We start from the raw sequence: 19435 nt of genomic DNA, 5'->3' as shown, positions 1-19435 counted from the left end.
ACATATTAGATCATTAATAGGTACATCAAACTCGTCCTTCAAAACAAAATGCAAGTATACTTGAATAGAAGGTGGACAAAGAGTGTCTCTTATGCTTGCTTATCCAAGCAGAAACAAATAAGCAAAAGGTCTAGTTGGTCTCCCTCATGTACAGTAGGTAGAATGAGCCTAGAAACCTGTAAGTAAGCACATGGGGGGTGTGCAAATGTTTACTTCCTGAAGTGTTAGCTGAAGTACAGTAGACTTGATGGAGAGTTCTCACAAAAGCCAAAGTCCAACAAAATAAGCACCAGGAAATGGGTACTTGCAAGAGGGGAGATGGGGCCGAGGAGAGAAGGGTTGACAAATGAAGGAGGGCAGGGAGGGAGAACACAGTCAAGAACTTGTGGTATATAGTAGAAAATTAAGAAAACTAAGAGAAGGGCTGGCTTGAAGGAGAGTAAGGATGGGGAAGGCAGCGCCACTGATCTAGATGTACTGAATTCCTAAACTGCTTTGTTAGATGGCAACTCTTGTGTACAACTACTTAAAGATAATAAAAAACTTAAGTATTAAAATTGGTATACTTGCCAATAAAAAGGTCTTGTAGGTATTTTAATTTTCATTCTAATATAAGGGGAATTTCATCTTTCATTTTGCTCATCTTTTGGTCTTTCCACCTTTCATTTTGCTTTTCTTTCTTTTGTGAATTACCTATTCATGTCCTCTGCTAGGTGTTTTCTTTTCTGCTGGGCTGTTGATCTACTTCTATTACTTTTGTCTTAAAAATAACCAGAGGAGTAACTTTACTATGTTCTATTAGCTGTTCTTTCCTGTTATTGTGAGACATAGATAAATTACTTTCTCTGAGAGTTGCATTTTTTTAATTAAAAAATAATCGGAAAAATTTCAGCTTAGCAAATACAATTTAGACTGTTATGAAATATGGTAAGCAGTATTTGTGTTTGTTTTAAAATGCTGTAAATTAAATCAAAGTTTCTCAAACATAAAAAGATTTTTCAGAGTCATAGAACTTCAAACTCTAAATATCTTTGCTAAGTAAATCCTTTAAAGTTAACAGAGTACAAAAGAACAATAGCAAAAAAAGAAAGGCTATTGCTACAGCAAAAGAAAAGTCTGTGTGCATAAATTATAGTCATTTATTTTTTCTTGAAGAAGTGACTGAACCCATAAGGGAGATGGAGAAATCAGCAGAAAATTCAAAAGTATTCTGCTTGCCTGCAGGGTAGTCTCAATTCTATTTCCACATACAAATTCAATTACCCTAATAGAAACAAACTGATGTGGTTGTTGTTGACAAAATGAGATTATATGGCGATGTTCCACTAGCATTGCTGTGGGTTAGCTTGGAAAGTCAATCACAGATTATCTCCCTATACCCTGTTTATCAAGGAAACATTTCAGTGAGTCACAGGTGAGATTAGACATGTAAGTCCTTCTTTCACAATTCTTAGGTTTCGGCTGGGAATATGGCCTAGTGGCAAGAGTACTTGCCTCCTATACATGAAGCCCTGGGTTTGATTCCTCAGCACCACATATATAGAAAAAGCTGGAAGTGGCGCTGTGGCTCAAGTGGCGAGTGCTAGCCTTGAGCAAAAAGAAGCCAGGGACAGTGCTCAGGCCCCGAGTTCAAGCCCAGGACTGGCAAAAACAACAACAACAATTCTTAGGTTTCCTTTTGCCTTTTTCTTCTAGCACTGGAGCATGAATGCAGAGCCTCATACTCTTGCTCGTCGAGGTTGGTGCTTTTTCCTTTTCTGGCTTTTGCTAGTTTCACATTACAATTCTCAAGCTCTCAGCTTCCAGAGAGGCTGGAATTACAGGCATGACCTACTGGAGCCCAGCTGCCCACTTCCTTTTGCATTTTTTATCAACTTTCAGCCAACAATGTATACTGTAAATTACATAGACCATTGAAAAGATGTAACAAGCTATAAATGTAAATGGAACTTTTAGTCTATGGTATTAAACTAGGATTTCTCAACTCAGACACAACTGACATTGGGGAAAGGATCGTTCTGGCGGCGGGCGGGGGGGTCCTGTGAACTGCAGGGTATTCAGCAGAGTCCCTTGGCCAATAGTGATGGGTCCAGCACAGCTCAGTATATCCTAGGACACAAGTGCCTCTCCTCCAACCCATGAGAACCTCTGAGTTAATCTACTTGGCTCTAGTTGGTGGATGAGATTATATTCTAGTGTACTTGCTGGCATTTGCTCGTTTTTATTTTACTTTTTTGAAAAAAGGCAACAAAGGAACCAAAAGAAATTATAATGGCAGTAAGGGGAAAAAACTCTTTAACTTGAAAGAATTTCACAAAGTAATGAAAAGACCAATTGGAATATGCCCTTTGTAGGTCCCAACTCTAGAGCTTATGAATTCCAGTAAGTAGGTCAAGAGACGTATTGAAAAAGAAAACAGACTGGAAAATGGGAGACCACAAAATAAGAGAGTGTTATGTAATAAAATTTTCTGCTTTGTTTACTACTATGGTCTAAAAATGCATTTATTGCTATGGGATCTATTAAAAACTCGTGAAATCAAATTTAAAGTTAATAGATATTTAAGCTATTCCTCCTTTCCATCATTATAAATAGTCTAGAGTAGCAAAAGCCGATTCACAAAGAGCTAGAAAAGAAACACCAAGGGATGGGAGAATTTTCAAAAATCTTTTAGGAAAAAGAGTTAATAAAATATACAAACATTTTTATGCTATCTGTCTCCTCCGGAGTGTACATTTTGAACACCAATATAACAAGCCTCATGTAAAATTTGCTCTAGCAGTCCCCAATGAAGCTTATCAATAAAAATTAAAATACACTGGGATAAACAAACCCACAGCCTTGTCTAACTTTAGCCTAGTGAAAACAAACAGGTTTAAGGCTAAAAAGGTTTTATTATAAACAGTGGCAATTACAAAGGAATTACAGGGGTTTGTCTTATTAAAGTAAATCCTAAAACCATTTCTATCAAAATGCTTTTTTTGCTGTTGACATAATTGTATATATAATAAAACCATCTAACTCTTAAAATAATTTGAAGCTAGGTGCCAGAGGCTCATGTTTGTAATCCTACCTACTCAGAAAACTGAGATCTGAGAATCATGACTAGAAGCCAGATGGGATGGGAAAGTCTGTGAGACTATCTCCAATGAACCACCAAAAAGCCAGAAGTGGAGCTGGCTCAAGTGGTACAGCCACTTTTTGCCTTTTGCATAAAGGCTCAGAAACAGAGCTCCAGGCCCTGAGTTAAAGCCCAAGGCCTAGCACACAAAACAGTTGAGAGATTCAGTGGGTTTTGTTTATAGGGTCTTGCTATGTAGCTCAGGCTGGTCTTGAACTAGAAGTCCTCCAGCCTCAGTCTCCCAAGTGCTATAATTATGGGAATGGACCATCCAGCCCAGGTAAGATATTCTTGAATTTGACTAACATACCCCAATATTCTTAATTAGCAAGATTTATCTTGAAAAAAAAAGAAATCTTCATTTAATGTTTTTACTTTAATGTTATTACTTAACTTTATTACATAATATTGACTTAAAATACTTTCCTTAAAACAGAAGTTATAAAGGCTTCCTTATTTTTAAAAGGAATCACTTTTTCTCCTAACATTCTTACCTTTCCATTTTTATGTGGTCCCCTAGATTATTACTTTCAAAAATACAGCATAATACTAAGATGTATCATGTAGGTTCCAGCATTAAAACAAATCAATTTTAGCAGTGGTAATTCTTCATAGAGCACCACTTTCTAGACAAGGAAAACACCTGCAAATACAGTAAATCTATTCATAATATGTACCACTTCAAAGTAGGAGCAAAATTTTAGGTACCTCACTTATTTTCCATTTCCCAGATTGCTTTAGTGAGAAACAATACCAACTGCCAACAAAGCTCAAAGGAAGAAAAAAAAAAACGACCACAAATTTCAAAATAATGCTGTTAGTATAAAAAAAGAAAGGTTGACACATGTCAAAGCGTCGTTACCACCACCACCATGCAGCTACCCATGGGGGTTAAAGCCCAATGCCCAGTATTTAAATATTTGATCTTCATAGATCAAGCCAGGACTTGAAATCATCTCAACGTGCAACAGTCTTTTTTGCATAGCACCCCATTTTATCCATGCCACAAAAATGGTAAATTTAGTAGTTACCAATAAATAAGTTGGGGGGACCAAAGAGACTAAAGCCTTAGACTGTTCTTTATCATAAGATATCCTCAGACAAACCTCCCCATTCTTCATTCTGGCTCTATAAAATTAAGGAGTAGAGAAAAACTGGTAAGTGCCCAACTTTACAGGAAAAAAAAAGCCACACTGTTACTTCCTTTGTCACGTATGTGTTTATAAAATAAATCAAATTGCATTATTCCCCACCCTACTCCCACACAATCTCATTTAGAATAGGTATGAGGGGGGAGAAATAGTCCCAACATTGCATAAAGTATAAATTTAGTGAACTCAGCATGTCATACCTTCATCATTTAAGAATCAACTGTAATGCCAGTGTCATGTTAAGATGACATGTTTGAAATTTCAGCAAACATTAAAAATTGGATAATTGGCCAATTTCAGGGCTTCCCTCCCAAATTGAATTATGTATTCATACAACCAAATAACAAAAGGGATAGGGTTCAGCCTACAGATGCTAAAAATAATCCTTTGTATATCATGTAATTAAGCACAAGGAAAAAAGGTGTTATTATTAAATCATAATGTCTACTGATATGTTAGTAACTATTATTCAAATCATAATTATTTTATGTTCTTAACACTAACCATAATGTACTAACATAAAATCTACTTTAGCCGCTGACCATCTGCTCTCTTGCCCATAGATGAAAGACTGTAACACCTCATTAAAACAAATTAGGTAAAAGGGAAAATCTCAAAAAGTTTTCTTACAGAAAAATTTGTCTTATAGAAAGGCACATTTCATAAATTAAAGATAATTAAAATCAAAATCATTCAATGATTTGCATATACCTCTTAGGCAACAGATATACATTCACTGTAAACTCAAAGTCATCTGTAGAGCTCAGAAATAAATCAAATCAAAGACTTGATGCTATATAGAAAAGTCAGTACACATTAAAGATTAAATTAAAATTTAAGCAATTAGTCCTTCTACTACAAATTTAAGGCTTTAGTTGCAATTTTATAAGCAAAATCACTCTAGAACATTGACTAACTGAATACTATATCCTAAACTATAAGGCCCCAAAAAGCTATTAGGCTTTTAAGGAAAAGATTTAAGGTATTACTTATATCTACATTTCCAATGAAAATGTTACCTATTGATAATGTGGACAATAAGAACTCATCTCTAAAGAAGTCAAATATGACATGTGCTCTTATAGCAACACTTTTGTTCCCCAGTGCATTAAGATTTAATACATGCTACCAGGTATTAACAGCACCTCTGTCATATTATAAAGTTGTGATTTCCCAGTAGCCTTTAAAAAATAATCCAGGCACAAGGAGATAGCAGTGCCCTATACATTTCTCTCAAGGAAACATATTATAGGCAAAAGTTAAAACTTCAATGACTCTAAAAATGCTATAAAAGCAAATGTAGTTAACCAGGAAATTATGAAATATTTGGAATACCAGCATCCAATGGTAGTGCAGTTGCCAACACTTTACATTTGCAGGTACCTGAGCCACTCTTTTGATAAGTATAAGAGATCATTAAATACACAATGTATTCTAAAAGCTATTTATACTCTAAATGATGTCACTTTAATTCTGATTAATCCCTGTAACTGACTGGTGCTGTGCGCTCCCTAATAGTTCCTTCCTCCTTACCAAGAATAATAAATAGTAAAGCAATTACACTGGAAAACTAGTTACTCTTCTGTAATTTCATTCTCTTAAAGCTTGCTATTGCCATAATGAGAAACGCCAAAAATAGAATTTAAAATCCGCTTTAATAATTATAAAAGATCATACTGATGAACAAATAGGTAATGTACAACAAGAAGCTAAAGGAAGTTGGATATAGAAAATGATACGTTGTTTCAAGAAAATGAACCTGTGGGTCAAAATATTCAAGGCCTTTTCTCTATATGTACAGATACTTGCTTAATACTTAATGGAAACACACTAGGTTTTGTATATTTACTAAGCTCTTCTCATGCTGTAAACTTTCTATAAGACAACATTTATAGTTAGCTCATTAGAGTATCATAGTTAGCTCATCATAATTTAATTTAGTACCTAAATCAGAGTTTCATCAAAATTTAAATTTCAGAACTAGAAAATATATAAGCATCAAAGACATGACCAGCACAGGGGGGTAGTGGCAATTAGAAAAGGAAAGGGTTGCTACAGTTCTGGAATATGGAGGTTAAGAGAAAAATATAAGAATGTTGACAGAAAATAGTTTGTTATTTAAAAGGAACAAAGAGAAGTACAAATAACTTTTTGTTTGTTTTGCTAACACAAAATCAGAGTTCTACAGAAAGTCTAACCTGCAAACACTACCGTTTGCTTGGCTACATTTATACTTAATGGATATGAGGTGAAAAGAGGAATCAATTTGGAATGAAAATGCATAATTTCACAGTCAACTTCAAATTATCCACACTAATGAAAAAGGTGTTTCTTTTAAGAGACTCCACACAATGGATGGAGAGTTCAACTTATTGTTACTGCTGGCCAATCATTTCCTTCCTTACACTAGGTTAGACAATAGTGTTTTAGGGCCCCAAAATGGGCAATCAAGAATACGCCTATTGTAGAGTATTTCCAAAGTGAACCATCCATCCATAGATAACTGAGTTGATGTGACTGACACATATTGCAATCAATAAACTAGACATGGACATTACACATGCCAAGCATGCTGAAACTACTGAATGATTCTGAAACGAAGAATGATCACTGAGACTTCCCTAGCAAGAGCGAAACATGCTACTGTCTAGTTAGAAAAAAAAAAGGTAGCTTACCTCTTGCAGGAGATCAGCTTGTTCAATTGCTTTAAGGACATTTTTCTTGGATGTTTCCTGAACTTCCCCTCCCAAAAGAAACTCATCCAAAATAAAATAAGCCTTCTCAAAATTAAAGATAATATCAAGTTCACACACCTGAAAAGCAAATCAATAAATAAGGCCAAAAGCCGGAACCCTGTTAAACTGTAAGCCAAATATGCTGATTCATGATCAGCTATGGAATAAAATCTAAGCAGTGCAAATCAATCTTAATTTGTTCTAAAAGCAGCAGTCATGCTAAGCATCATTGATTTCAGTCAGCTTAATTTTCAAATCTCAAGTACCTGACAACACAATGCCTATAAGATAAATAATAACTGGGTGCCGTAACTTTCCTCCCAGCATAACTTAATAATTTCTGACTCATAACTTACATTTTAATACATATTTCCTTGATAATGTGATTGAACTGCTAACCAAATTTAAATTCTATACTAAGCACTTTCAGAATATTAACGTGTGCAGGAAGACTCCTCTCTATCTTATTCATTCTCCTATTATTCATTCTCATCATAATTAAATGATTAAGTGTAAAGGCCAGTATTGATGGAAGTTCACTGATCAGATGCAATGCCTTTTCCCTATACTTACAATCTTCAATACAACCAAATCAACTTTTCTGGGAAAAAGATGAACAACAAAATACTACTCACACTCCCAAAGTACTTGTCAAGTAATTCCACATAACGATGGATTATTTCCAGGGTAATTAATTCGTTGTCCTGATCCTCAATTGCACAGCAAAAATACAGACTAGCATATCTATAATAAAACACAAACGGGGGAAAAGTTACACTAGCATCACACGTTCACATTTCATGTCCTACAATGAAAGGTATGCTATAAGCAGGTGTTTTTCTTCTTTTATAATAACACATTATTTGAGTAGCATGTATGTAATAAAATACAAATGTGGAAAAAATGTTTCCCCAATCATCACATATTTTAAACATTTTAATGCCCTACTGTATAAAACCTCATGCAATTTTCATCTTTGTTTTTCTCCTATACTATGAACGTAATAAGCTCCTAAGAGAAATTTTTTAAAGCATAGGCAGGCTGAAAGAAAGAAAAAAATTACTTAATCATATCAATAGGCAAAACAAGCCCATCTATGTACCATTATCAAAATCATAGAAGAGAAGAAATGCTACAGAATTTTACTATGCCTTTGTGCAGTTACAACCTCTCACCTCTAGGGGGAACCACTATCTTATTTTTTAACAGCATAGAATTTTTTTAAGATTTCTAGGATTGTAAACTTCAAGAACAGATGCACGTAATTACAGAAGTTAGAAACAAAGTACATAAAGTCATTATCAGTTCAAAAAACCCTGAAACCCGACCTTAAATTTCCAAGTTCTATACTACTGAAATGAATTATACCAGAAGGAGGAATAAGGCTAGAGAACTCATTCTGTCTTCAAATTAGGATTCTGATTTATGTGACTGGGTTCTGCTTGACTAAAAAACCAACAAAAAAACAAGCTTATTAATGAATAGCCTTGTGGTTCAGCAAGCCCTTTGAAGGAGACTAAAAGAACATTTTAAGTGATCCAAGTGTACATAAGGCTTTTGAAAAGAAAGAAAATAAAAACCTAATTCTAAACAAGCCTCAGTCTGGATTGTAATTTTCACTGAGGAGCACTTAAACACAATAGACAATTACTACTCATAACATTAGTGTAGAATAAAATACAGAAAAAATACACTCAACCTGAGTTTAGGGATTCAATGAATTCCTGGCTCTTTGCTATAAAGATAGCCTCGAATTTATACAACACTAACAATTTCAATATTATCAAAACCATTTTCTTTGATGTGATTTTGTTCTCCAGTGCTGGAGATGGAACCCTGGGCCTTTTGCATTCCAGGCAAAGCCTTCTATTATAAAGCTACCTTTCTAGTCCTTGTTAGTTTTGGAAATGGGGGCTCACTATACAGCTCAGGCTGGCCGTGAATTTGGGTTCCTCCTGCCTTTGCTTCCCAAGGAATGCACCACTCCACCTGGTTTCTGTTAGCTCTTTTCAAGAGCAAGTCCTACAATCCTTGATTACAGAGTCAAACAAAACTCAGCGAGGTCCACAATACTACTGGGCTGAAAAATACTATCTCCTACTTTCCCTTAACATCCAGGCCCCTTTCTATTCTACCATACCAAGTCCTGTGCCATATATTATCTTTTTGAATATCTATTCTAACTTACTTTCATAGTCAGTAAGTTATTTAAAATTGTGGGTCTTCCATGGTAGAAATGTGAATGTATCTTCTTTTAATGTATCTGTGTGTGTGCACGTGTGTGCTGGTATTGGGGCTTGCACTCAGGGTCTAAACGCTGTCCTTTAAACTGTTTGTTTTTTGCTCAAATCTGGCACTCTACACTTGAGCCATAGTTCCACTTCTGGCCTTCTGGTGGTTAACTGCAGATAAGAATCTCATGGACTTTCCAGCCTGGCCCGCTTTCAAACCGCACACATCAGACCTCAGCTTTCTGAGGAGGTCAGATTACAGACATGACTCACCAGCACCCATCAAGTTCATGTATCATCTTTGAGGGAAATAAATATTGTAGAAGACAAAATATGGTACCACCTCCAAATTTAACCACATGCTTCCTCTCTTTCTAGTCATTACCCAAGTTTTGTTTATATGGTTAAAAGGCAATGGGCTATTCCAACTGTTCTTTCTCCCTGAGCTAGCCTCTTCAACAGAATTGGGAGAAATTGATGCAAAATGATACATAAGATTTCCTGATCTAACTAAAAGTGACACAAAAGTGGTAGAATAAAACCAGATGTGACTAGCTCAAATGAACAGAATACTAGACAACTCTATTACAGCCCTTACTAATTTCTGAAAAAAATTCTTTAAGATTCCCCTAATGTTATTGTTAGACAAGCCAATGTGTACACCATCCTCGCTTCTTATTCACAGTCTTGCTTCTTGAAAATAAACAGTACTTAGGCAGCTGCCAGACTCAGGCCTGGAATCCTTGCTACTCCAGAAACCATGATCTGAGGACTGGAGTTCCAAGTCAGCCAGAGCAGACAAATCTCTGAAACTCTCATCTCCAATTAACTAGTAAAAAGTCAGAAATAGAGGTGTGGTTCAAGTGGTTGAGCTCCAGTCTTGACAAGTGAAAATGTGAGGCTGAGTTCAATCCCCTGTACGAGCACAAAATAAAATAATAAAATAAAAAATAAACAGTGCTTAAACAAGAACCAAAGGTCCTAAATTATACAACTTAAAAGCATGGATGTAAAAATCATCAAGACAACTAACATTATTTTTAAAAATGTAAACCTTCCCCCACGTGGTCGAATTTTTGTTGCTTTGTTTTCCGTGGTGGAGATTGAACTCGGCCTCCCACATGCTAGCATTGAGTTACACTCTCAGCCCTCTAAATATTTATTTTTGCTAAGAATGGAAAAAGAGCCATCAAATGAAAGAATTCTTCTTTTCAAGTGATCAGATAATAATCAGGATGCTACGAATACCACTTTCCAGAGAGAAATTGAAGTAAAGAGTTACTACTGACCATGTTTTCAATAGGAGAACTAAATGTTAGCTACAGATTTTACATACTTTACCATTTTAATCTTCAAAACAACCCTATAAAAGATACCATTATCATCTGCAGGCTTGAGTAACCTGCTCAGGACATAAGAGCCCAAGTTATACATGAAAAACCATTGTTACCAAATATAATACAATAATATTGAACTTGGCACAAATAAAATATACTCAAAGCAATACTTTAGGAGCTTTGAAGAAGTTAAAAAAAAGTCATACTGATTTAGTAAAAGATTATCAAGAGAACCTGAATTGTACTGCCTAATTTTAGGCTGAAATAGTTCTTAAAACTTAAATAATGAGTTCATTTTTTTCCCTCATAGTGCATATTTGTAAGTATAAATCTGAAATAAAATTAATAATAGACTAGTAAGAAGAAAAGGTATGTTTAGTTATTTTTAGCACAGTGGATTAAGGCTTACTCTAATTACCGGCACTCAGAGAACATCTGAAAGCGCCTATTCTTATATTCAAAACACATGACTCTCCGCAGTCAGCTAAATATCAGCTGACTGTAGATGAACATAGCTAAACTGTTCTCAATACCCACTGGTATGTCATTAAAAATTCTTTTGTTAGTAAAGAAAATCAATAAGTACCCTTCAAGACATTTTCAATATAGTAACTTGAGGATGTATGTATTTTTAAATTCAAAGACTTTAACTCAAGGATTCTTCCACAAAATGCTGAAGAGAATCAGAAAAACATACAGAATTCGGTCTTCAAGGGATCTTCAAGAGTATTTCTTTTAGAATTGAGGTTCAAGGTTACAAAGATAGCTAATGGCACAGACAGAACTTAAACCTTATGATGTTCAGCCTGTATCCAGCTGTGTTAACCCTGTCCCTTTTCTTCTCCCTCTCTGAAGGGGAAATCTGTATGCTTAAATATTCAGGATGAAGATGACATATAAAACACTTGCTGATACACACAGCAAAAGTACCAGCTCAGAATTTCTCGGGAGCTAAGCAGCAATTCTTGGGCTTAAGAGGTCTTTTCTTCCAGATGGAGCAAGAGAAACAAATCATCTGCTAATATTAAGAAAATAATATGTCATTAAGTGGTAGGAAGAGGAGGCTTACAATATGAAATGAAGGGAATATGTAGAAAAATATGAAACATTCCATCTTTTGCATATGAATTATCACTAAAAAGATGTGATTTTTATTTCTTAAATCTACTTAAGGGGGCTTTGACAAAGGTGTCATCAGGTTAGTTTTACCTTTATCTTTTTCCTCCCTGTATGTATGGACCAGTACTGGGGCTTGAACTCGGGCCTCGTGCTCTTGCTTGCCTTTGTCACTCAAGGCTGGTACTCTACCACCCAAGTCAAACCTCCACTTCCAGCTTTTTGCTGGTTAACTGGAGATAAGAATTCCTTCATTTTTGTCTGACAGGGCTAGCTGTGGACTGCAACCCTCAGCTCTCAGCCTCTTGAGTAGCTAGGATTACAGGCATGAGTCACTAGTGTGTGTATGTGTGCAGGTACTGGGGTCTGAACTTGAGGCCTGGGTCCTGTCCCTGAGCGTTTATGCTCAAGGCTAGCACTGTACTACTTGAGCAACAGCTCCACTTCTGGCTTTTCTGTGGTTTAATGGAGATAAGATTCTCACAGACTTGGCTTTCACAATCCTCAGATCTTACCCTCCTGAGTATCAGAGGTTACAGGCATGAGTGATAGGCCCCTGGCTTCCTTATAACTCTAGCCAGGGAGAGATGCAATGGCACCAACCTGCTCTTTCCCTTTTTTCTTTTAACAGCTTATTTATGGGCTGTTCTCCCTGGGCTTTTCCTCCTCCACACCAGGGACTCCTTTGAGTGTCTAGAAATAAACTTAAGCCTCTCGTACCTATTTTTGAATCTGTCCCCAATCCATGTCTATGGGTGGTTACTACCTCTTCTGTCCTCCACACAGTGAAGTTCCCCAAAATAGGCTACACATGCTGTTTCTCTAGTGCTTCAGGCTTCACGCTAGTACACAGGAGGTCTGTCTCTACTACTCCTTGCAAAACATTCCCATAAGGTGCACTTGATGAAATGCTACCATAAAATGTAACAGTTTTCACTTCCACTGAACTTACATGACATCTGGCATTAGTGCCTGCTTTCTAAACCCTTGCTTGCCTGACTTGACTGATATAATATTTACCCTTCAGTTTTCATTCTACTCTGCAAGTCCTCTCTTCATCCCTTCTGCTTGCTACCTAAAAGACGATTATTTAACATTTCATGTCTAATTGTCTCCAGAATTCCATGACTGTGCTACCAATACACCATCAGAAAGCCAGACATCCCTTAATGGAAGTTCCGTGGCATTCTATGGTCAAATTAGCTGAGTGCTTTAACTGACTATTCACCCCGCTTGGCCAAATTTGAAATGTGGGGCTCACCTCACTCCTCCCGTTCCTCAGCTTCCCTCCCTACTTCTAGGGCTGACCAAGCCTTATCAAACGTTCCTAAGTAACAGCTCTCTTTTCCAGCGTCTAGTTTCAGGATGTCATTATCTTGCAGTCCCCTGCGGATCCTGCAGGTGCCAGTCTCAGCCCCTTTGCTTCCTCACCACCAACCACCTAACTGCAGTCTTTTCAGAAAGGCAAATACAATCTTTTTACACTCCTATTTAAAACCTTTGTCTCCACACTAGGGATTTGAGGTGTAGCCTCGTATCAATCATTAGCATGTTACCTTGGACAAATCACTATTCCCAAATTCTCATTTCTTTTCTTTTCTTTTTTTTTTCTCAAATTTTTATTATCAAACTGATGTACAGAGAGGTTACAGTATCATACGTTGGGCATTGGATACATTTCTTGTACTGTTTGTTGCCTTGTCCCTCATGCCCCCCTCCCCCCCCCCCCTTTCCCTCCCCCCCCCCAGGTGTTCAGTTTTTTCTTTTTTTTTTTGTGCCAGTCCCGGGGCTTGAACTCAGGGCCTGAGCACTGTCCCTGGCTTCTTTTTGCTCAAGGCTAGCACTCTATTATTTGAGCCACACTCCACTTCCCGGTTTTTCTGTTTATGTGGTGCTGAGGAATCGAACCCAGGGCTTCATGCATGCTAGGCAAGCACTCAACCGCTAAGTCACATTCCCAGCCCCCAAATTCTCCTTTCTTAAACCACTGAAAATTAGCTGGGTGCTGGTGGTTCACACCTGTAATCTTAGCTAGTCAGGAGGCTGAGATGTAAGAATTGTGAAAGCCAACCTTGGCAGGAAAAGTCTGTGAGACTCTTATCTCCAATTAACCACCCAAAAGCCAGAAGTGGAGCTATGGCTCAAGTGGCAGAGTGCCAGCCTTGAGTGAGAAAGCTCAGGGACTGGGCTCTGAGCCCTGAGTTCAAGACCCAGTACCAGCACCAAAGAAAAAAAAGAAAGAAAGAAAACTGGTCAACAGTGTTTTTCAAAATCAGGAACTGTAACCTATGCAGATGGTTGAGGCCAATTGAACAGGGGAAAAGAATGTCTTTGTTTTCACAAGAGCAGCTTCCCTTATTGCTAATTTTGGTTAAGGTTCTACCCCTGGACCAAAATTATTCTAAGATGTCTCCCAGCTCTAATCAAATACTTACTAAATGCGAGATACAAAATCACCAAACTGATTACAGTTATTCTATAATAAAGATAATTCCATAGTTATTAGGGAACGCTATGTCCTTAAATCTCCATTGCTTCCTCTGCAATCTCCTCTACCAAAATCTCATCTGAAGTACAATAAGAAAAGAGAAAAGGAAAAAGAAAACCAGACTTCTCTCCCCTCCTTGCATTCCATACTGTTAATTCTCTGCATACTTTCCATACAAGATAATTTTTCATATACAGAAATGCTGCTTATATTAAATAAACTGAAATGGGGAAGAAACAACTGTTCCCGCAAAAAGTGTCTTGTGAAAGAAGAAATTATTTTTCATTTAACTTGCTTGGAACAATCTTGAGAAACTGAAGTTGTCACAGTTTTAGATACCCATAAAATAAAAATGTGTAGCATTTTTCTTAAACCTTGGTGTTAAAAGATCAATCTAGGGTCTGGGGATATAGCCTAGTGGCAAGAGTGCCTGCCTCGGATACACGAGGCCCTAGGTTCGATTCCCCAGCACCACATATACAGAAAACGGCCAGAAGCGGCGCTGTGGCTCAAGTGGCAGAGTGCTAGCCTTGAGCGGGAAGAAGCCAGGGACAGTGCTCAGGCCCTGAGTCCAAGGCCCAGGACTGGCCAAAAAAAAAAAAAAAAAGATCAATCTATGATACCTTTTGCAACATCAAAATTTTAAGAAAATCTATCTTTGGTAAAATATCTATCATATCTCAGCAGACCACCACAGCAACAAGTGTATTTCACATTAATAAACAAATCCTGTACATAAACCAAGTTTTTTTTTTTCTTTTGCCAGTCCTGGGCCTTGGACTCAGGGCCTGAGCACTGTCCCTGGCTTTTTCTTGCTCAAGGCTAGCACTCTGCCACTTGAGCCACAGCGCCACTTGTGGCCAGTTTCTATATATGTGGTGCTAGGGAATCGAACCCAGGGCTTCATGTATATGAGGCAAGCACTCTTGCCACTAGGCCATATTCCCAGCCCCATAAACCAAGTTTTTAAGCATCTTTATTACTGAAATGGTCTATATTCCCCAAATATGCACGGTTCTAAAAGTAACACAGAAGGCATTTTAAGTACCAGATATTACTACACAGATTTGTGGAAAGGATTAGTTACTATGCTTGCCTGAATTCAAAGAATTACTTACATAATTTAAAATACTGACCCTATTTGCCCCTGCAATAAAATGAATTCACTGATTTTTTTTTCCTAAAAGATGATTAAGCATAGTCATTTGTCTTCAATTATGTAATTAGATTTAAAATGGATTTCCTTGATGTTACCATTTTAGCATGAGCAACCAATCAAAACAGCAGTTATTTGAAAACACAAAGCTTTCCTTTAAGCCTAGTTCATCTAAATATTTATTAATCATTATTTATAAATGCCATCACTCAGAAGTCTGCAATTTCCCTATTATAAAAGGCCTACCACTTGATTCCATTTCACCCTGATAAATAAAATTTATACCTTTTGTAAACAATCTTCAGATCGCGCCATTCAAGGAAGCTGCACATTTTCGGTTTGCGTGCTAAGACGGTTTGAACAAGTTCTCTTGTGATCTTTTTCTTTTCTTTGTCTGACAGTGGGACATACCATTTTTGCAGTCGAAGCTTTCCCTGGCGACTAAAAAGCAACATAAACTGCATCTGTTAAGATAAAGAAAATCTAGATTACACAAACTATTTCGAATCAATAGCAAAGATTAAATGTTTCTCAGAGAAGCTTTGGGGGCAGGGCGTTTAACTGACAGATGGATTCCTAACCTTCAATATCACTCTGCCAGTTAAAATAGCAGGAAATTCTTTTAAAGTCTTCCTACTAAATGCAAACCTTCCCTTCCCTTCCCTTCCCCCTCCCCACTCTAGTCTGCATACAATTGGAAGAGAATGTGTGGACATTAAAGACAAAACAACAAAAAAACAAGGAGGAAACAGGTAGTAAGTTAGAGTGAAATTTCTGAGGAAAACAGATAACTGTGGTCATTTAAGAAACTATTTTCTACCAGTTCCATACACTTTCCACTCCATCTATGCATCAGAAGAGAATTGCAAACATCAATTGGTTTAGGAATATTTGGAAGAAACAAGAAGACCTACAATTTTTTTATCCTGAAGTTGTTCTAGTTTCAGGCTGAATTACTTGCAGACCTACTACGTATCACACAGAATTCTCTTTTCAATCAACCCTAGCATATTTTAAGGAAACCTGGATAGCTATGAAGCAATAAGAAAAATTTCATAAATATACATGTTTAACAAAAGCTTGATTTTCATGTTTGCATCTTCATATATAAAAAATTGCAACACAAATATCCACCAAGAAATGAATTACTATAATCTGAAAAAATACAATGTTTAAAAGCCAAAATGAGTGTGTGTATATATATGTATGCATATATATACATATATATACACAGACACATTATATGAACTGTGACAAACAATAAAAACCCTTAAAACAATAAAAAATACCACTTACAGATGGAGTGGATGATAAGTTCTAGTGCATTTTACACAGAATTTAATTAGTATGGATTTATTATTCGGAATCTGTAAATCTGTTGATTGTGCTACACATTTTTCTTTCAAGGGAAGGGAAGCATTTTGTCATTAACCTGGTCATCTCAACTACAAACCAGACGCATTCTTTCTACAAAAAGCACAATTCAGATTTTTTTCTTTTAACCTTGTAACTTCCTTTAACAATGTCAGCACAAGTCAGAGTCAAGCCTGATGCTTGGCATTGACCACACCATCTTGAATTTGAACACGGGGAGGGTGAATTTACACAAACCAATGTATAACATAAAACGGGCTCGAAATTTTGGCATGAAATTACTGTCGCTCTTTTCCAATAAGCCAGAAAGCCATCCCCAAGATAACTGGAAATTTATGACGTGGCAATTTAACTTTCATAAAGTTAAAATGACCTTATGAATGTACGACACATGCACGAGTAGCACAAAAATACACGGCTATTAATTCAGTGATACCAAAGTGCTTCGCACTTAAGTCCTCAAGATAGCGGCATTCGCAAGGGACAGCAAGTGAAGCAGCGACTGGACATTTAACCAAGCCCGTTAGCAGAACTTGGGAAAGACTGTACCCCGGATTCCTAGACTTCGGTGAGCAGAAGGAATGAGCGTTAGTCATCAGTGGGTTCTGGGCGATGGGTAACGGGGTCCTGTGTCCTCCCTAGCACTTCGTAGGACGGGAAAGAAAAATCCAAGATCTGCTCTTTAAAATACATGATGTTTTCACATGGGACAAAACCTGGTGGTGCGGACTCCAGTATTTCTTTCCCCACGTTCAAAACCAGTGCTTTGATTTTGCCACACATTACAGAGCAGCACGATTCCCCCGGATTGATCTCAAAAACAATGTGCTCCGACTTGGAGCGGGCTCCGCTCCAGCGTTCCCAGGATCCCGCTATCTCCGTTCCATCGCCTCCTCCCGGGGCCCCACTCCATCCCCGACCGAGCCCGGAGGCGATGGGCAAGGAGCGGAGCAGACAATGGCAACCGCCGCCACGCAGGGGGCGCCAAGAGTCCCCGGCCGCCGCCGCCCCGGGTCGCCGGCCCCTCCCCAAAACGCTCCGCAAAACTTAAGGCGATTCCTGAACCACAGGTGCCGCGGGACTCCCGCGGAGCCCACGACCAGTCCCCAGCCGCAGCCAGCGCGACGCACAGGGGTGCGCGCGCCGCGGACCTGGAGAGAAGTGAGTTGCGGGGCGCGGCGCCCCAGTGGCGGGCCGGGCGGGCTTGGGGTGGGGTCCTCGAGGTGCGCGCGGGGCGGCGGGGGGCGCGCCCAACCATCTCTCCTTACTCCTCATCTCTGACACCTCCGCGCGCCCCTAGAGACTTACGGCGGCAGGAGATCGTGGACCCGACGGAGCTTGACCGGTGGCGGCTGAGGGGAAGCCCCTGTCGCCTGGCTGTGCAAGCGAAGCCGTGTTGCCGTGGGGAGGGGATCCACTTCGCGGAGGGCCGGCTTAAGTGGCCAGGGGAGGGCGAGCCAACAGTCTCCGCCCCGGAGGCTGGACCAGGGAGGAGCCCCGGTTGCGGCGAGCGGAGGGGCGGGCTTGGCGACACTGGCGAAGCAGCCCGACAGTAGCCAATGGCTTTCCTGGCACAACGGCTGTTGCGTAATCTGAGAAAGATCATTGGTTACGTCGCCATGAAGAGGCGAGGTCATAGCCGGAAACTAGGACACGTGACCCGGAAGCGGCTTCTGCCTCAACCAAGGCGCCTGCGTATTAACGCTGGTGTCTCCGGATCCTTTGCGGGCAGCTGCCCTGGCTCTTTGCTGTCATTTGGAAAGGGTTCTGCGGCGCCCTTAGCTGACCCGGTGGTGCAGGGTAGGGTAGGACAGGTCCAGAGTGTAAAAAGCCAACCAAATTCTAGTTCGCTTGACTCTCAGTCCCCCAGGAAGCTGGAGTGGGGCGGTGGGAGGGGTCGATGGTGCTGGGTGGTGGAGGGGAGCTGCAACTCTGGGGAAAACAAGTCAGCTTTTTCGTGGAGCTCGTGCTGGCACTCACGAGGAGGCCCCTCCTTCCCCGCGCACTGCTGCAGCTCTAGCCCAGACGCTCCTCGCCCCAAGTCTTTTTCCTGGGTTTGCCTCGCTCATCCTCAGTGCTCAGGGTGAAATGAGTTACTGTCTCCTCCTGGCTGGGAAGCCCAGACGGCACTTCGTCTTGAAGAGCCCGCTTCCTTCCTCCTCACCAGTCGCCTGAGTTGCAGTTTAGCCTGGCCAACGATGCAATCTGCTGAGTTTGTCCTTTCAAATGTCTCATCTATGAAGCCTCACCCTAAAAGGAATCCCTCTTTCGCCTACGTGCCCATGAATCCCGATTTAGCCTAGCTCAGAGATTTATTCATTTCGCATCCTGAGCTAATTCCCTCCTTGGCTACTAAGACTATACACTGATAAATTGGTTAAGGGCTATAATGCTGAGCCAATGCTGGACACATAATAGATGTTCATTTTTTTTTGAATGAGAGAATGGAAGAATCATCTAGTTCAACTCATCTTTTATAGATAAGAGGAGAGGAGCCCCACGAGATTAGGTGACCTTGTTTGAACAGCCATGGGTTTCCCATGTCAAATGCTATTCATTACCCTAGTCACCTACGTTCTTACAAAGGAAACTACAAAATTGCTTTTCTTGGGCCATGCCCTCTTTTGCAGAGCTTACTAAACATAGTCGCCAGAATTTTTTTTAAATGACTAAGTATAAAAGAGATGCTAAAATCTTCGGGAAGCTAAGGTTACTCAATTTAAAAG

At 39.1% G+C, this 19435-nt stretch overlaps 1 protein-coding gene across 7 annotated transcripts in view; it reads right to left on the bottom strand.

Annotated features, from left to right (window-relative positions):
* Ap1s2 (adaptor related protein complex 1 subunit sigma 2) overlaps nucleotides 1–18146 on the bottom strand; it is a 29390-nt gene extending 11244 nt beyond the window's left edge. For 3 of the 7 annotated variants that reach the window (XM_048336011.1, XM_048336015.1, XM_048336014.1), the window contains exons 1-4: nucleotides 18018–18146; nucleotides 15621–15799; nucleotides 7643–7751; nucleotides 6948–7085 (exon numbers count right to left, since the gene is read on the bottom strand). In XM_048336011.1, the coding sequence (XP_048191968.1) occupies nucleotides 6948–7085; nucleotides 7643–7751; nucleotides 15621–15799 (426 nt within the window). In that variant the 5' untranslated portion in view covers nucleotides 18018–18146. Of the gene's footprint in view, nucleotides 1–3294; nucleotides 3765–4152; nucleotides 4250–6947; nucleotides 7086–7642; nucleotides 7752–15620; nucleotides 15800–18017 lie in introns of those variants that run through there. The other 4 variants (XR_007209346.1, XR_007209347.1, XR_007209345.1 and 1 more) reach the window with 3 other exon arrangements.
* Nucleotides 18147–19435: the final 1289 nt, after the last annotated feature.

This window comes from Perognathus longimembris, chromosome 28 (assembly GCF_023159225.1).
Source record: "Perognathus longimembris pacificus isolate PPM17 chromosome 28, ASM2315922v1, whole genome shotgun sequence".
NCBI classification, from domain to species: Eukaryota; Metazoa; Chordata; class Mammalia; order Rodentia; family Heteromyidae; genus Perognathus; species Perognathus longimembris.
Note: the sequence above shows the minus strand (reverse complement) of the source record. Positions and strands in the feature narration are given on the sequence as shown.